We start from the raw sequence: 19854 nt of genomic DNA on the forward strand, positions 1-19854 counted from the left end.
TGACTGTTAAGTTAATGTGAATGTTGCTGCTAACAGGGTACGATCAGAACCAATCTGAAAAATGTGGAAAAACAGTTCACATGTAGCTCGTTAGCGAAGGTGCCCCCTGATGATTAACCAAACATGAACTGATGAGTCTTAATCAAATGAGTTTTAATTGGTCAGTTAGTCACAGGGTAAAATAGATAAATAAAAACCAGCATTATGCTTTACAGACAGACAGAGCTGGTAAAGCTTCAAAGACTTTTGGACAATCCACAGATGGAGCAGCCAGGTGTCTTCTCTGAATAGGAACATATGCAGTGATGGACAGGTGTGCTTTGTTGACCCTGGGCGCACCTTAAAGCTTACAAACTAAAGCCTGCCACCTTCTGGTGAGCTGTATATATGTTTGAATATTAACATATTAACAGCTTATCATTAGCAGCACTTATAACAATGCTAGCCTTCTAATAACATTCTGTCTCTAGAATTCTCTCATTCTCAGCTCTGGAATTCATTTTCTGATGCCCCACAAAACACAGGTTTTGACAATAAAATAAATAATATAAATGTGCAGCGACTAGTCTACCAATGATGTAAATTAGTGACTATGATGGACTACAAAAACCTTTGGTCAGTGTCTGCCCTAATAGCCGGACAGGAAAATTATGAGCCTAGGGCAGAGGGTTGACATAAACGCAGTGTCGTATTTAAATCCCAGCTCGATACGACATCCCAACCCCCTGGTCACAACTACACACATTCTGATCGCAAGCGAGATGAAGATACGTATATAATGGTAATTTTTTTTTAGCTAAAACGGTCCTTCGTGTTTGAAAAAAATGCTCACCTCTTCGTCCATTTGTCTCGCGGGTCCTTGTAGACTTCTCCTGATCCTACAACTCCTGCTGAGTTTCCAGTGTACGAGTTAAATCCTGTTCGATGTTCAGGAGTCACACAGAAGACAGACAGAGCAGCAAAGCATGAGTCAGCATCTTTCACGTACGGTTTGAAATGTCTGAAAACATCTGAGATACAAGCTGCTGGGTGACGGCTGCGGGGTCTCTGGGACAGGACTTTCAATCAACTGGAACAGTCGGTTCTAAAGAACACACGGTGACTGCGCTTTAGGTTAAATAACGCTTTCAAGCTGGATTGATTGTTGACCAGAGAGCCTTGTGACCGCAACCCAGCAGCTTCTCCAGTTGACATCACTTCATTTCCCACAGACCAGCCTAAGCAGAAGGAAGGAAGAGAAGGAGCTGTGAAGAAGCATTAGGCAGAAACAATCAGATCTCTTTAAACTAGAGCAGCGAGCCGAGAAAGAGAAAGACAGCATTGAAAAAAAACTGATAAAGGGCCATTCCAAAGCATCAAAATGGTCTGTGGAAGCGTTGGTGGGATCTGAGGCCGAGGTCACCATCAAACAAGTCCAACCCAAGCTGTCCTACAACCTATCTGTTCATTCTGTTACCATTTCCCTTTTGACTTTATCTTTAAAATCCAGGGTTGGATAGTTATTGTAAGAATTACTGTATGATCTAGCCAGCCTCATGCTGTCCTCCAAACAGACTGTAAAGGGAAATGCTCCTGTATTCATGCAAATAAACAGATTCCTGGTTGATAGAGGGCTCCACCAAAACCAGTGGAATGGAAACGAAGAGGGTGACTCCGACCTTTAACCCCAAAGTTGATGTTAATCAGTTGTTTGTGTGTCACTGTGTCTTTCCAAACCACAGCAACGTCCTCGCCTTAAAGAGCTGGAGCCTAAAACTACAACGTGTGGCCACGTTGCCTGAAAATCCGTCGTGAAGTTAAGATGATTTTGGTCCCATAGTCCTGATGTCTAAGAGTTAAATCCATCAGAGCCTTAAATGATTTTGGGAATCAGGTCCACACCAGTTCATGTGGTTCACAAATAAATGTAGCTTATGAGCCAGAGAGACCTGTTACTTCCATATAAACAAGAAAAACGATCAGTTCCTCCTTGTTGGTTAAAGGTGTGTCAGTCAAAAAGATCAAACAGCAAGTATGCCCTTCAAATACTTTATATCTAAGGACTGATTGAGCTCACTTGTTTGAGGTTGTATTATAAAAGAGGATGGTGTTGAGATGTTTCAACTACATACTGAAAAGGTGATGTTAATTCCCACAATAATTTGCTGCTATCCTTCCATTTACTAAAAGAACAAATTACAAGGTGGTGTCAATCCCAGTTCAAAAATGATTAAGAAAGACACAAAGATCCTTAATACAGTTAAATAACGAATCCTAGGACAAAATGTCTGAAAAGTACAAGTGATGTAAACCTGCATTCTTTCTAACAGCCAGCAGGGGGCCGATTCCTCTGGCTGCAAAAATAAGTCCGATTGTAGTCAATGAGAAAATGATCCTATTTCTCAACTGATTTATACCTCAGTTAACATTTTCCTAATGAGGGTATTTAGGGATAAGTGGAACCAAATGTGTCTTAATCACCTAAAAATAGCCCATAAAAAATTGGGTATTCACTCCTGTTTCAGTAACATTTGGTCTTTTCATGAGAAGTTCAAACCATTTCCTTACACTGAGATTTTCCTGCTTCTACATGATGTAATTTTACTTTCTAACACCCCTTCAACCAGAGAGTGAAAATGTAGGATGAGGTGTTCAAACTGGGAGGATAAAACCTTACCGATTCCCTTATGGGACATTATAGGAATCCCTGGAACCAAAGAGTAAGCTAGACTTCATATGTCTTATTTTGCCAATTACTGAGAACAGTGATTAAATCCTACCAGATGACAGCAAGAACTACAGTCCAAATGCACGTAGGTCTTGTGTTTCAGATAAATGGCAGCAGTCGGTTGGTACAGTTCAGATGCAGACACAGTGACAGAGTGTGAACCCACATGGATTCATTCAGCTGGCAGCTCTAAAGCTCCGTCTATGGTTTTTATAGAGCCAAAGAAGGGGAGATCTGAATGCAGTTTCGGGACGGGATCAAGCCGGGTCCCACTTCAGCCTTAAAACCACACAAACACAAACTGGCAGAGAACAAAGTAACCACAGAGAAACAACCCTCGTTCAAAGCTAGTAACATTCCTCTGTGGAGCCAAAAGAGATGAAAATTATACTTCTGGCACTCTGACTGAAAACGCTTGAGAAGTACAAAAAAGTCATCCACTGACTTTTGATCGATTCCCAAAGGCTGTGAATGTTTTTCTTTTACTTTGGTTCAGTTATCTTGGAGGAGAGTGGATGTTAAAAAAACCCTCATTGTTTCTTGTTTTCCTCGACCAATACACAGCTTTTGTTCGAACATCCGTCTCTGGGGTTAATTGATTTAGTTCTGCCTTTGTAGTTTTCTCCAGTTCGTGCACCTTCTGAGGCAAACTGGCGTCAGCATTGTTTTTCTTGTGGTTTTATTCCGATGACAAAAATATCTCTGGATTTAAGAACAGGTCACATTTTATGGAAGTCAGACTCGAGCTTTTGGAGCTGCCAGCTAACAAAATCACACTCATCGAATACATTTGAAGACTCGAATTGTCAGGGAAGCTGGAGACTCAGGTGTTGTTTGGACACCTGAATCTACTGCAATGCCCTGTGGGAGTTGTAGTAAGGGTTTAGTAAAGCTGCAGCGTTAGGCAGCATCACAGCTACAGCAGAGACACAGACTGACAGGCAAAATGAGGGACAGCCGGATCAGCTGACAGGGCCACGACAGACAGACAACAAAGCATTTACAGAGAGGAAAATTATGCACTTAGGGAGAGCGAATTAACAGACAGAGACAGGCAAAGAGAGAAAAGGAAGCAACGAATGAATAAAAATAAATAAAGACAGCAGGGTGCAGCCTGATGGAAGCCACGCACAGGCAGTAAAAAGCAATAGACATCAAGCCGGTTACTGGGGTGAGCTGCTGGCAGCCAGAGTGCAGTGATGTGTATTTATGCTGTGTGTGACAGTGGAGGTGAGACATGCAGATTTTATTCCTGAGGGAGGTGGGGTGGGTGGGTGGGTGGGTGGGGCAGGTAGAGGGACGTTAGTGGGATGACTTCCTTCAATTTGAGAGTGCAGCACAAAGTTCCCATGAGGTCCTGGATGTGTTTGAATGTTGAATTAGCAGCAGGGATGGAGGAGGTTCATGTTGAAGGTGTAGGCAGCCAGTTTCCTGGACCTCAGGTTCAGCTCAGAGTGTCTACAGTCAAAGCTCTGTTTGTCTGAGGATGTTCAAACTGCAGGCATCCCTAAGCCATTATAGTCTTGTGAGCATAAAGTTTGTCATTTTTCTTACCAGTTTAGTTTAGTACTGATGCAACGTTTTTTGGTTCCTTACTTTCAGAAACTAAAAAAATGTGCTGAATCAGACAATTTTGACTTTTTCATTATCAAACGCTAGGTAATTAATTAGGCGTTGGCAACGACTTGATTAACCGATGAATCTTTGCTTGCTCTACTGTTTCTTTAGAGAGTCCATTATGTCATTTGAATCACTTTCACAGATCCAAAAGAGGGGGAAAAATGCTGAAACTAGAAATGTTCAAAAAGCATCCAAAAAAGTAATTTTGTGTGAAATTAATTATTTTGATGATGTTGAGCTGTCGATGAGCATGACATTAATTAAACTGTCCAGTGATTTTTAAAGATTTACAAGAAAGAGGATCAATTATGTAAAAGGGTAAATGGATTCAGAATAAAACAAGATGAGTGTATCTGGGTGAAAACCACGGTTGGATATTTTGGGGGCCAAATAATTCTCTACAGCTCCGTACTGACTGTAGTTTTGACCTCTCATTTTCGATATCGCCTTCCAACAATGTCGCCTCTCTGAAGGAAAGATACAGATCTTGGCATAACATTTGGCATAGTAAACCAAGAAAATAGTCTGTTTAATATTTGAACTATGTGAAGAACGACAACCCTTAAACTCACGATTTAAGTTTGTTTTAGAGACAGCGTTGGCCTGACCATGACCTTTGAAACATTGAATAGATGAAGCTCTAACAAATATCTAACTAGATGTCAGTTGTGGTGTGAGTAGGCTGAGTTACACAGAAGCTAAGAAGCTTGATGACAAGAAGATTTAAACCAGAAGAGGCCTTTTAAACAACCTCAGACAAAGAAGAGCTCCTTCACTCACATACTGCTGCTGTGTGCACATTTGCATGTTCATGAAATGAGTTGATTGTTTTCAGTCGGGTGATTGATGGATGTGAAAAGCCAATGGTGTGTCTCCTTCCCTTTAAAGCCAACACCGCTAAGCAGAGCCACGGGGCAGGAGGGGGGGGGGTAGGCAGGCAGACTGACGGCTGGCCTCGCCCCCCCATCCCAAGCAGCAAACCAACCAGACACAAAGGAGGCGGCGAGCGACAACACCAACAGTACTATGATTGGCTCTGGATGGGTCCTCAATCTGCAGCAAAAAGTGGTGCGTGATTATCGATTGCTTTTTCTGTTCGCTAGTGCTGATCGAGGGGGGAGTGATTGGAGGAAGATGAGGAGGGGGATAAAAATAAAAATCACTGAAGACAAGAAGAGGTGTTCAAACAAACCAACACAAAAAATTACAAAACAAATACAGTCTGATTCGCCTGAGGAGAGGGAGAGAAATTTCAACATAAAAAAAAACGTAAAGTGACGAATGAAGGGGACTGACTGACGACAAAAATATCTGGACAAACAATGTAAAAGAGGAAAAGTAGACGGTGGAGATGAAAAGACTTAACACCTCTCTACTGAAAAACAAGGTAAAAAGAAACACAAAGTAGCACTAAACCATGAAGGAGTGGGTAGTAAGTGAAGAGATGAGTGAATGAGAGGGAGGTACGGGAGCTTTAGAGGGCGCTGTGACGAGCCTGACTCCTCTTTCCTCTCTCTGGTTCTACCTTTAAAGCCTCCGGGGGGGATGGAGCTGGGTTTGGCAGGAAGGGGGGGGCCTGTACTGTTGGAGTTGTTGACTGGCGGCTGGAATGAGCCAGACAGGAAGATGCCGTCAGAAAGAGGGGCGGGGCTTGCGCGCAGTGGGCGGCGGCTGAGGCTTGCTGTGACTGGGTGAGGCGCGGCGGCCGGGAGGTCGCCGTACGACTTCCTGGTCGCCGACAGCTTCACCTGACCTGTATTGGCCGCCGCCGCCACTTCTGCTCTGGTGGATTCCTTCCCTTCCTCCTCGTCTTCCTCATCGCCCGTGTAGGAGACAAACTTGGCGGTGTAGAGCGTGTCGGGGGTAGACGACCTGGGTTTTGAGGTAGGAGGTGGTTTCTCTGTGGGGGGGCGGGGGGTGTTAGTAGGGTTGTGTGGGGCGGGAGGTTGGTAATCCCGGGGCAGCGGGGGCCGATACAGACCGGCCGGCTCGTCAGGCGTCAGCAGCTTTCTCTCGGCCTCCTCGTGCTGGCCGGCGCCGCTCGGCCTCCAGGCGAGTGTAGTACTCCTCCTCCTGTCTCCTCTAGGGAGGGACAACCTGTTAGTACGCCCAACTCTCACGGGCTCTCACCACACTGGACACTGACTCAGCTACAGATGCACCTGGGCAACTAACAACAGCTGCACTACTCTGCTTCTACCACAAACAAGAACACAATCCCCTACCAACCTGACACTCCTGAACACAATCTAACACAAACTAAACCTGAGCCTCACTGCAGCTGCCTGTACAGCACAAAGACCTCCACATCCACAAATGTCCTGGGACCAGGGGCCTCATTCAGAAAAATGTTTTCACTAAATCTTAGGCAGTCCTTCAAATTAAAGCAACTATCAAACACCTATCTGTTAAAAGATCATCTATCTTCAAATTATTTCATCCAGCGTCTGACTATGACGATCAGGCCCTACATGAACATCTATTTTAAGCAAAGTTTTGTAATTTAACATGTTGTTCTTACGTTTCTTAATGGTTTGAAGTAGATAATGATGGATCATGCTGCATAATAAGTGCCTCAATTAGAATTTCACAAAATTTAGAAATCAGAAATTCTTAGTTTTAGACTCTTCATAAATACCAAGAGGATATTCCTTTTTGTTTTTACTTTACATGTTGTTTATTTAAAAATGCATACCAAGTATTGAGGCGCTATATCGGCAGAAAGTTACTTTGAAGGGGAAAATACCTTTATATCTATGAACTCTGGACACAAATAAAAAATCGTGCCAATTATCTTGAGTTAGGTGTGATCATGCATTAGAGGCATGTAGTGTATGATGGATGATTATTATTTTCATGTGTGGCCATTTTTTTATACATTTCAAATGAAATTTGTCTTGAATGAGTCAATGCTTTTAGTGAAATGTCAGAAAGTTGTTTCCAAGAGCCAAACATCCATCCATCCATTATCTATACACCACTTAATCCTCAGTGGAGTTGTGGGGGCCACCAGTCTATCACAGGGAGAGCCAAACATGACATCTTTGAATTGCATATTTTGTCTGAACAGTGGATCAAAAAGCAAACACATTCAAATGCTAAAGTTTAAAAACAGCAAATCCACACATTTGAGAAGCCTGAATAAACTGGGTCGCTGTTACAATTGTTCAAGCAATGATTGGTGGATTAACTATTCTGCTAATTTTCAGCACTACTATTGTCTATTACACATATAAAAGGGAACAATTTACTTTATCTTTTTTGTCTTCATGAATTAAATGCTCTGATGTTTACAGGGAGGCACAGTCCTGCTTTCACTTTCTAAAACTATTTAAGAATCATTTCAGCACAACAATAAATCTGCGAAAAAATTTGCCCCTGAGCTGGACATAACTTAACCAGTTTGCCCTGCAGGGTGGTCAGGGACATCTCATCTGATCTTATCTGCCACTGGCAAATCTAATATGTTGCATTTTTGTAATTATATTAATGCTGTCAAACATCCAAACCAAGAAGTCTCTTCTGATTGATGACCATCAATCCAACACTGGAAAAAGAAACTGTTCTACCTGCTTCAGTCCTTCTTAGAACCTGACTGTCCATTACTACTGACTTTTACATGGCCCTACTTCACAGACCACCCTGTCTACCACCATCTCCCCTTCCCTCATCACTGGGTGTTTGCATGTGTGCTTAAACTATGTGTCCATATGTGCTCAGTTCTCTGTTTAAACTGAGTTTGTATGATATGGTCTGTGGGAAGGTCTTTAAATTTCCAGCCCACCCTGCCTTCAGTGGCTCAGTTCTTGTCTCTACGCTTTAGGGAGAGTCCTGTGTTGAAACTATGCTGGGGGATGTGTTTAGATTTCAGGGTTTGGAGCTCGACGGGCTGCTCCAGGTTACATGTGCTCAATGTCGATGCTTCTGATGTCAGATTATCTTCGCATTTTTGGTCCGTTTCATGTGTTGAAGGTCTGTCGGAGGCTGACTGTGTGTGTCCTCGAACAGACAATATGTGCTGCTGTGGACGGCTCAGTCAGCCCAGTGGGAATCTGAAGAAACTGGGAGGGATTAGTGGGTGTGTGGGATCTGGATGAGTGAATGGTTGGGTTTCTGAATATGTACAGTATGGATGGTTGAGGGCGGGTATGAGGTGGGCGGGTTGGTATACATTTCTTTGGTTCTTTGCATGTGTGTGTGTGCATGAAGTGAATGTAAAGCATGTGGTTTTTGGGAAAAGTTGGGAGGGTGGGTAGCATTCCCTGAACACAGTTTCCGAAGCAATGCTGGATGGAATGGTAACGAAAAAATGGAAGTAAAATATAAACCTGACAAAATCATAACTGCTTCCCTGAAAAACAACTGAAACTTCCTGACACACATCGACAACAACCAACAACAACGACATGATGGGAGTCCCATGCTTCAGGTGGGTGGGAGCACGTAACATGACACAGCAACACATCACATAGGGTGGGGGTGGGGTGCACAGAATGAGGACATGCAACTGGACATTTTTATAATAAACACATAGAAAAAGCATCAGATTAACAGTCAACAACCTCCAAACAATCTCTCTTCCATTTAATTTGAACCATGCCCTTTCTGAAAAACCCTTAGCTTCGTCTCTGCTACAACTTCAACAATAATTTAAATGATAACTTTAGCAGTAAGATATAAATTCTGTCTTCAGATGGTGGTATAAGCTTTTAAATAACCAGTGATTTGATCAGTGGTCTGCAGCTCACAGGACAAATGCACCATAATAATGAAATCATGATGAAATCAGTGACACAAAACAAAGATAAGACACTGACCATGTCTGATTTAACACATACGACTGAGGTGGGTGGGTGAACGCCTGAGCAAACCACTGGCCATTTAAAAATAAAGCCAGTGTTAAAGTTAAAATACTTTATAGCACAATAAAGTAACATTTTATGTCCTAATAAACTGAATAGCTTATACTGAATAAGAAGCCTGCAGAATGGAAGGAAATATCACAAATGAAAGTCGTACACAGTAAAGAGGCTTTGCAAAGTATTCCTTCACTTTTTGTGCACTTTATAACCAAACAGTGGATCAACATGAAATTGAGTAAAGTTATTTTTCTGGGTAATTAATTCTACACAAAATAACCCAAAATGACGAAGCAAAAAAACCCAAAAATCATTAACTGAAATCTGTCATTTAAAGCAGCATTTATATCTTTTACTTTGGTACTGGGTGATTTTATGAAGAACTTCAGTGTACCGCCACAAAATGGATCTGATAAATTTATCACCAAGTGGAAAGGTCTGAATGGTTTACAAAGCCACTGTACATACAAAGGTTAGACCGATATGCTGACCTGAAATTGACTTTTTATTGTGAAAAAAACCCCACCAAAATAAAGCAGGAATTGTGTAATTGCTATTGCTCATTACCCTACTAAATAAATACTGAAATATGTACCAATGGAGTCATTTTCTATCAGTTTAAAAAAAAAAAGTACTTACTTAATGTAATAGTATGAGATAATTTGCATAATATGCCTACTCATTTTCTTGAAGATTGACTCGATTGTTGAGGTGAAAAGCCAGCAAATAGCCAACATGACAAGGTGAAAGGTAATTAAAGACAACCAACTGAAAAAACATGAACTATGCTTTTTGTCATTTAGGTCATTTGCCTGATGAAGATACAGGAAGATGAAAATGCTGCTCCATGGTTTTTCCCAGTTGGGGGGCGGGGGAAGACTTTATTCCTCGTTTGACACTTATCCTGCGCCTGACTGCCACACATCATCTCTTTGCTGTATGACATTCGCAATGGAAATCTACCTCCAAGCAGTTAGCTCAGTGTAAAAACCAGAGACAGGACACAGCTAATCACACTGTCCAAAATATCAAAACAAATGGACACAATCTGCCAAACAGCACATTTAAACTCAATATTCAGTCATCCTTAGTCTCTGAATATGAAATGAAAATTACATTAATCCAACTTGGTGGAAATGGCATGTTTCTAAGTAGGGATTTGTAGTGATCTGTGATGGTTTAAATATACATAAAAAGGCACTTTTCTAGCTTGTCAAAAAGGAAACAAATGAATATAGTGTATTTCGAAAACAGTGAAAGGTGGCTAAGTGCAGACATTATCTGATAAGCACTTATTAACAGCATATCGGTCTAACCCCAGCAGTTTTATGATATGTAATGACTGACTCACTAATAGCATAACTAAAGATCCTAAATGTGCTAGAATCATTCATTTTCATCAGTTTTAAACTCCAACATTTCAAAGACAGACAAACCGACCTTCTCCTCGGCCTCTCGTTTTGCTCTCTCCTCCTCCCTCCACCTCCTCTCCTCCTCTTGCTTTGCTCGCTCTTCTGCCTCCCGCTTACGAATCTCCTCCAGCTGCTGCTTACGCCGTCGCTCTTCATCCTGCAACTGCTCATACACACCACGCAACATGGCAAAAGGCACACATGCAAAACAGGACATAATTAGCACATTGTGTCATTTATACATAAACGATCTGGAAACATTTCTATTGGCTCTGTTTAACTGCTGGGACACTAATGTGCATTAGGTGTGTACAGTATATCATGAGGTAGTTTGGATTTGTCTCACAGGACTGCTCCTGAGAGGAGGAGCAGTGTGCACCGCAAACACACAGCACAGGCAGGCAGACACACACTGCTGAACATGCAACATCATGCAACAACAGCAGCAACCAGAACAAAAACAACGATAGTCCTCCTTTAGGCTACTTAAGGTGTACTTGATTTTGTTTCACAATATGCGTACAAAACGTTAAAGATCCCACAGAGCAGGAGAATAAATCAAGCGTACCTGAAGTAACTCTAAGCTATAAACTAGCCAACACAAACCAAGTGGAGTCAAACAGACCCATTTTCTGGGCTGGACGGTGCTTAAAGGGTCACTTCAACCAAATTACTAAAAAACGCATTTGGTCCTGAGATCCTGTGGTATCTCTCTCCATCTATCTATTTTGGTATTAAACATATGTGCATTTTATGTACATTATTTTGTGCAGTTTTACATTTTTATTATTTTTTATAAGTATTTAATCTATTTTATTTATTTTACCAAGTGTTATTTTTTATTTTATATTTCATTAATTATTTTTTCTTTATATACATTTTAATGTTATGAAGCTAACATTTAATTTATTGTAGAATTTTAATGTGATTTTCTTATATTTAATTCATACCATTTTTTTGTATTTATTTTACTTTACTATTTATATCACGTCTTTCTTTGGTATTCACCTCCACTGTGTTACATAGCAAAGATAACAATAGATATCTAAAACTCGGTTAAATAAAACTAAATTTATTGGACAGATAACACAAGAAATAAGGAAATGTGCATTTTTGTGATTTGGTTGAATAGACCCTTTAAAGAAAGGACATAAAGAAGCTCAGCTGGTCACAGACAAATGGATGGATGGACAGATGGAGTTATGGACAACACATCATGATGCGGCCCTGCGCAGGCAGCGCAGGGGGCTCGCAGGACAGTCATGCATTGGTCTGGACCTGGATGCCCCCTGTGATGCATTCAGCCATGCAGGCGCCACCTCAATATGCACTCAAAACACCACTGCTGACAAGAATCACACCAACCTGAGCTCTGCTACACTGTAAGCACGGATAGGTTTGATTTTCTGTGGCTTTAATGAAACACTAGCAGCTAAACATTGGTAAGCAGCAGCTTCACTCGCCGTCCCCCAGCAGTTGTTTTGAGTGGACAAAGAGATGGACAGCTTCCCCAGCCAAACAACATCAAGCATCCCAGGATGGCCTCTCCATGACCGGCTGCTCTGTAGCTAATCATGGCCCGGTCCCGTCTATAACCCCGGCCCCCAATGAAACAACAACAGTAGTCCAGATGGGTGGGGAGAGACAGATAGGAAACACGGGCAGGTGGGCAGCCCAGACAGAAAACAGCAAGTGATGTAAGGGCAGGGACAGGATACTCGTCATTAACAGGAAGAACATACCAAGTCTAGAACAGAGATAGCTGGGACAGCAGTCTGCTGCTGAAGAAGAAGAAGAGAATAGAGTGAGAGAGGGAAGGGAGATAGGGAGGAGGCTGGGAGAGGAAAATACCCAAATACTGAAAAGGAAGGTAAGGAGGAGATTAAACCAAATTAAAAAGGAGGAGGAGGAGAAGGGAGAAACTGAGGAGTAAAACAGAAATAAGAGAGGTAGGGGCAGGACATACAGTAAAGTAAAAACAGTTTTTATTTACACTGTGCTGATTACTGGCTGTTTAAGAGCTCCTTTACCCACCAAACCCAAACACCGAACTAAATCTTTAACAGAGCTCAACATTTTTAGTTTTTATTTACAAGATTTAAATGGTAGATATGGAAAGATTGTTAATAGCAAAAAAAACCAAACACTTCCATTTTAACAAATCATTATGAGCCAATTGTTCTGAGTTTTTGAGTCACTCTCGCTGCAGCATTTTGCTATATTTTTTTTAGTTTTTAACCCTATAATTTACTTTTTTCTACATTTTGTTTTCCATGTTTGTAAGAACAGTATTTTTTATTGAGGGATCAACAGATATACGTAGTCTTTTCAGTGGCAATACTGATATAACATTGAAAATTAAAGAAATTGGTAACCATTACAGTATAAAGACTTGATATACTTTTGTGCTAGAAATAAAAATTCTTTAGAATGACACAAATCAAATACAGGACTTAGTTGAAAAGCCTTTGTTCATCTTTCAAATGCTGTGGGCTGGACATTACAAGACCACAGAAAGACTACAGATAGAAACTGGCTCCTTCAGAGGCAAAACGGTGCATTTTTAAATTAGTTTATTTTATTGAGAACTGGTTAAAAATATTAATACCAATAATAATGTTGAATATCAGATCCAATAATCAGCCTGGCTGATAAGTGGTTTAATTTATTTTATTTCCATTTGAAGATTTAACTTATACATGTATTCAATCACAGCCTTTGTGGTGTCTGGGCTTTAAGCCAGTTGCCCTCAGTTTTGCCCTCAGTAAAGAACCTAAAATCCTGTTTGATAAAGATCTGATTTTAGCTACGAACAGTTTACTTTACACTGTATTAAATGTCCACTTTCAGCCAGAAAGAGCTTAAGAAATCATAATAGAATTCCAGTTAAGATCAGTTTAAAAGTATTTGATTACAGAATAAACACAATATCCATCCAACCACATCAGCTGAAATATAATCCAGCCACTTCCTCACAGATTCACCACCTTCCAGACATGCAGCCACCATCATGTTCGCCACACACAGCTGAATCCACCAGCAACCCCCCCACTTCTGCCACATCCACTCGTAGTCTGCCAGATCTCACCACAGACTGTCATGGACAAAATCGGATATGCTGCACCAACAATGAAAAGTATTTGAACCACTGTGAGAAGAATTCACCTGAAATATTCTGAACATCTGGCAGCCATTTTAGTGCTACATTGGAGCTTAAATAATCACAAAGGCTGCCCTCACGATACAAGTCCTTTGTTACTCAGCTTCTAAATTCACATTTCAAAGTGGAATATAAAAACAATCATGTCAGATGAAACTAGTGTTAACACAAGATGCTGCGTCTTGCTGATGAATCTCTTTGCTGTAACCGATAAACTTCATCACTAAGCACACACGTAAGAAAGCTGATCAACAACATTTTATCCATTTGAGTAAACGTGCCACTTTAGTCTTACTGAAAAGTCAGCCACATCCGTTTGATGTGAAAGCAGCTTTAACAGCGCTGTTGCTTGCCTTCCTGCCCGAACCCACCCATCCACCCCTCCAGCCAATCAGATTTAAGCAGCTCAGCATGGCAAAGCGATGACAGAAGCATGTTGCAGATGCACATTGCAGGACATTCATAGTGAGAGCGCTGCCACAGAGGAATCCATTTCCCCTTCTAGCATTTGAAAAGCCGTTCTGTTTTTCCCCCCATCAGCCCGATTTCCTGCGACTCGCCCTTCCTCCTGTACGAAGCTACAGATCTGTTTCTCAACTGTGAGCTGATGGGTGATATCACTTGAAAAACAGAAGTCAGAAAGTTTTTTTTCTGCCAAAGCAGCCTTTACACATGACACCATTTCCTCTCTTTTTGCATCTTCCATCTTTCCTTTAGATTATCAATTCTTCTCTTTTATTTCCATCTATTTCTTTGTCTATTACCCTCTCCCAACAACCATCACCCGTCTCACCCTGGCTCTCTTCTCAGCTTCCAGCCTCTGCATGATCATCATAGTGTCCACGTCTTCATCATCCTCTTCCTCCTCATCTTCGTCGCTCTGCTTGGACTCTTGCAGTCGTTTCTGGAACTGCCACTCCAGCATCAGCTTCCTGAGACGGTCGCTCTCCTCTGCTGTTCGCTCTGGCTTTGCCTGGGAAACAAAGCATGTTGAGAGGCGGACGTGGAATCCAATCCAATCAACAGTTCAAATTTGAGGTTTCTGTAGCACCATGAGCTGTAATACATAGTTCAAATCGTATAATCATAAATGTGTGTCCTAGCGTTAGTGACACTATCGTTCAGTGTTCAAAGTGAGTGTAAAGTTTGTGATAATGCCAACAACAGAAATGTTTCTGGGTAATTTATTTAAACATTATTGCATTTCGTAATTTAAAGTATGTTTTAATATTTTTTTTAAATGCAATGAAAATCTTCATCTGACTAAATCATTACTGTACGGCCTGTCGGGTCAGACATGTCATTTTATATTTGTGACAATATGCAGTATATTATATCTTTTACTCTTTAGTCTTTAGGGCTCAAATATTAACAAGCTACAATGTATCACTGGTAATCAAGAACACATTCATATGATGATTGAATAATTAGAAAATTAATTTAAATAAAAATTATGAAATAATTTTTGTGACCACTGATAAATGCAGCTAAAGAATATAATTTCTGACTCAGACAGTAAAAATTAACCGACATGCACTTGAAAATAAAATAAAGTGGACATAGTAGTGCCCATTCTACTTCAGTAGAACAAGCCAAAATAACATTTAAAAAAAGTTCTGAATTGCCCCTACCTGCAACTCCTGGATCTCCTTGTCTAGAAGATCCACGATGTGAAGCTGCTGCTGCTTCTCGGCTTTCTCTCGGGCGTCTCTCTTCCAGGGGTCTGGAGACAGACTGTCGCTGGACGTTAACTCCTCTTTACTGATGGTGATGTACTGCAGGTCTCGCCTCTCAATGGTCCGTGGCTGCTGCTGTGGAAGCAGCTCCCTGATGACCGTGTCCATGCCTACAATTATATTCCATTTATTAGTGAAAAGGAAGTTACAATAATTATTTAAACTATCTAAAACAGACCATTTTTAACGTGAAACATCAAATGCAAAACATCTTTTGGCTTGAATGTGTTACCGGCAGGGTGGGAGGCACTGGCTGGGGAGGTACAGCTGACCTCGGGAGGCTGGCCAGCTTCTCTGGTCTGGATGGGGGAGGCTGGGGCTGTGGGGGGAGGTAGGGCTGGGGAGGGCCTACAGAGGCCATAGGTGGCTGGTGGTGAGGAGGAGGCATGGCTCCTCCGTTGTTGTGAGGTTGGACGGGCATGACAGGGTTGGCCCGGATCTGACCCAACTTTCTCTCCTGCTCTCTCCTCTTCCTCTCCCTGGAAAATCATGACAATGATCAATATTACACCATCAGTTTCATGTTATTACCTAAGAGTTAGGGTCACCTGTAAGTAGAAAACACATGCATAAAAAGCTGACTGCAGTGTCAAACAGTCATTTGGGCAATAACAACCAAACCATTCTGACTTTTACTCCAGCAGCCTAAATATAGAAGCATTTCCACTTTTACATTGCTCAAAGATTGCAATAATGCAGGTAGAAAAACAGGAAGGTACTGAGTTGTGATTTGTCGGATCCTGCTACATGTTCTTTATGATCTTACTGAACATAGTCTTTTTCCCCAACTTAAGAATAATGTCTGGCCAAAAATGTTTAAATGTGTAGCACATGATGACCTATATGATCTGCAGCCTTTCTTTAGGACACCATGTTTAGGAAACACTTTATTCTAGTCTTTCATTCTATTTATATTCATTGATTGAGAGTCGTCTTAAAGGCTAAAACAGTACAGTCAAACTCTCACATGACAGACAATTGTTACCAAATGGTCAGCAATAAAAGGAAATGCACAGATATCTGTCAAATAAGATATCACAAACAGACAGACCAATTCTTCTTACTTTTGTGGTAATCAGCCAGCAAAGCCTCATTCTGAGCAAGGAGAAGCACTAAGTATGATACACTGCATCAATAAAGTTTTTTATATGAAATGAAAACACGAGGAAAATCCCACCTCTCCTCCTCTAGCCGTGCTTTCTCCTTCTCATACCAGCGCTGCTGCTCCTCTCGCTTCTTGCGGTCAGCAGCCTGCTGTGCGGTTATGGGGTTAACGACGGTGGGAGGTGGCGGCAGCGGCAGGTCAGGCTGGGGGTCATAGGGGTCATAGGCGTCAGGGTAAGGAGCTGGAGGTGGGGGCGGAGGAGGGGGCAGGTCGGAGCGGGATGGCGCCTGTGCTGAATGTGGCGGCACAGCGTGAGGGGTGTTGGGTGTCTTCCATCGGCCCGGGCCGGTCTTCTGGTTCTGGGTCTTGTTGGAAGAAGAGGACGAGGCCGAGAAGTTGAGGTGCTCCTGGCTGGATGTCGATGACTCCAGTGAAGAGGAAACCTGTGGCTGTGGGGCCCAGTGGTCAGGTCCTCCTACACCAGTACACATACAGAAACAATCAGTGGTCACCCAGACACATATACAGAGACTGTCAAACGTCAGCAAACTCCACTCTTCCTTCCTCCTTAGCACCTATGTCAGAATTGCAACATATGCATTCTTTATTGTACCAGAAAATCAGTTGAGAACAATTTATTTTCAATGATGACCTGGCAAGAGGCCCCAGCAGGAAGAAAGATAACAAAACAATACATCTACAAAAAAGGAGCAGTTTGTAGTATTCTTAAAGGTATTTTGTGATCTCATAGATGTCTGCTCTCTGTCCAAAATGATAAAATGTTTTCCTGGCAGCAGAACCAAACTTTAAATCCAGTATTTGTACAGATTTTATTGGCCTGATAATACATTCCTCTGGAGACAAATTTGTTGGATATACACAATGTGTTTACTCCAGTCAGATAGTTTATCATTAATGTTTAGATACTATTTACAGATTCATATCTCTGATGAAGGAAGACAGCTGTTTAGGGGGCAAGACTACATATTTCACAGAGATAGAGGGTATGTTGATGATTCCAGCTGGCAACTGCAGTCCAGCATTCAAGGTTTTTATTTACTCATTTATTTAGAGTGACTCAATCCATAAAAGCTTCCTAAAATACTGTGAGGGAAGTAAAGGCTGAAATTTACTTGATGAATGATGAAAATGCAACAAACAGTGGAAAGGATTTCTGATGTGCTCTTAATTTTGCAGATTAAGGTCAAATGTCACATTTTTTGCTCTGACATTCTGAATTTAATATTGTGATTTGAATATATTACATAATCATGAACAATACCATTACATTCAATCACATTTTAGAGGAACATCTGAGTGCTGATGAGCTGTTGTATAATCTGCTATTAATACTCCATCAGGTGCTGCAATCCACTTTATGTGATCCTCTGTCTTCTCTCATTTTTCCTTCGTCTTACCTCCTGGTGGACCTCGCTGGTAGTCAAGGTCTCTGTGTTGGTAGTCAAGGTCCCGGTGCTGGTAGTCCTGCTGGTAGTGTGGCTGCATGCGGTCATCCGGCCTCAGAACTCCTGGTGGTGGGTACAACTCCTCCTGGGAGTGGTTAATCCGCTGTGAAGAGAAAACAGCATTAAATAAGAGAGGAGAAAGAGGAAATAAGAGGCAAAATGGCAGGAGAGCAGAGCAAGAGGCGAGAGGGAGGCACAAACACAAACGTACGCTGGAAGTAAAGATGCACAAGAGAAGAAGAAACAAGGTAAGAAGAGCTTGTGGTAAGAAAAGGATAGAGAGGAAGAAGATCATCAGCACCTAACTTGTTAAGAGAGAAACGGATATTTGCAAATTTTCTGAATAAAAAACAAAAAAAGATCTAGTGACTTTACCAACAAATAAATCAAAATACAGCCATATATTCCTTTATATGAGTGCAACTTTTAGATATTATGTTTTAAAATAAATTATCCTCTCTGACTGATCCAGACAACCTTCTGACTGCCTACCTTTAAGAATGCCACTGTATTTTAGATGTCATTTAAGAAGTTGATTAAGCCTTCCATGCCATGCCAAATCAACTAACGGGGAGTGGAAGTTAGTAATAACACAATCCAACAAACGAGTCTCCATCGATGTTGACCAACTGACAAGTGCAACACCTCATGGAAAATGCACAAATGTAAGTTTTTTGTGACTACCTGTACATTTACTCATAAGCTATCCCACAACTAAGACAGGTATTTATTTCCAGAGATGTGAAAAACTAAAACTCCACACTATAGTTATAATGAAGCATACTATAGTGTAGTCTAAATTACAATAGATTTGATTGTAAAGTGTTGTTTACATTAAAAAACAAGGCAAGGAAACTTGGGTGTAAGTATATTTCTCTATACATCTCTGTCATAGAGAGAAGATCATCACAAAGCTTGCTGCTGTATTTGTACCTCCCACCTTTAAGTAGCCTTTCATTCAGTTAAGTGTGATTACAAACTGAACAGAAGTGGGGAGGGTCTCCTTTGAAAAACTGCTTCACGCTGCTCTTACCTGCATGCTGTTGTTGTGGATGTTATCAACCACAGGGAGGCGTTCTCTGTCCTCCATGCCCTGCCAGTGCTGTGCGGGCCCCTGTCCTGGACCCACTACTCGATCCTGGCTCTTGGATGCTGGGATGGTGAAGTACTCCCTGGGGTAGGTCTGGGTGGGGATGGGGTAGGCCTCTGGACGGGGAGGGGAAGGCTCATCCTGCGGCACAAAACAGAAAACGTGAAAAAAATATTTGATGCACGCTTGTTAAACAGAAAAGCTTTATATGCAATATGACAAATTATTTCTCGTCTCTGTTCTAGATACTGAGTGTTCTCGAGTGTTGGTGTCACTCTCCAGTCATCTGCTTTGCTGCAACATTCCACATGAGGATGCAACCAGCTTCGGTCCCACAGCTACTTACGTCTGCACACAGGTTCCCAGTGGAGACAGAAGTGATCTTAGTGCCAGGTCCTCCAGGATACACCGATTTGCTTGCAGGACTCTGGCCTTGATCTGATGCAGGGGAAAAAGAGACAGTTGTTTCAGTTTTGCACTCCAACAAAACAATATTTTGTATTAAGCCACTGATTAGGTCTACAAAGGAATCAAAAATACTTGCTATGAAGTGTTCTTAACCACATTTCCAAATGCTTTTTCCCAGACAGACATTCAGTGCAGTGGTACTGTATGTGTATGTCAGGGTGGAGCGACTAAAGAATAACATCAGTGCAGCTTTATTTTTTTCCTATTTTCATTACTCCCTATGCCAAGTCT

General features: G+C 41.6%; 1 protein-coding gene across 1 annotated transcript in view; it reads right to left on the reverse strand.

The window, feature by feature from the left end:
* afdna (afadin, adherens junction formation factor a) overlaps positions 1-19854 on the reverse strand; it is a 111537-nt gene that overhangs the window by 4041 nt on the left and 87642 nt on the right. Inside the window, 11 exon segments of the mRNA XM_051937040.1 lie at positions 833-919; positions 6119-6357; positions 6359-6409; positions 10627-10761; positions 14552-14731; positions 15390-15604; positions 15714-15973; positions 16672-17074; positions 18018-18168; positions 19099-19296; positions 19502-19593. Coding sequence (XP_051793000.1) covers positions 833-919; positions 6119-6357; positions 6359-6409; positions 10627-10761; positions 14552-14731; positions 15390-15604; positions 15714-15973; positions 16672-17074; positions 18018-18168; positions 19099-19296; positions 19502-19593 — 2011 coding nt within the window.

The sequence above is a fragment of the Acanthochromis polyacanthus genome, chromosome 16 (genome assembly GCF_021347895.1).
Source record: "Acanthochromis polyacanthus isolate Apoly-LR-REF ecotype Palm Island chromosome 16, KAUST_Apoly_ChrSc, whole genome shotgun sequence".
NCBI lineage: Eukaryota > Metazoa > Chordata > Actinopteri > Pomacentridae > Acanthochromis > Acanthochromis polyacanthus.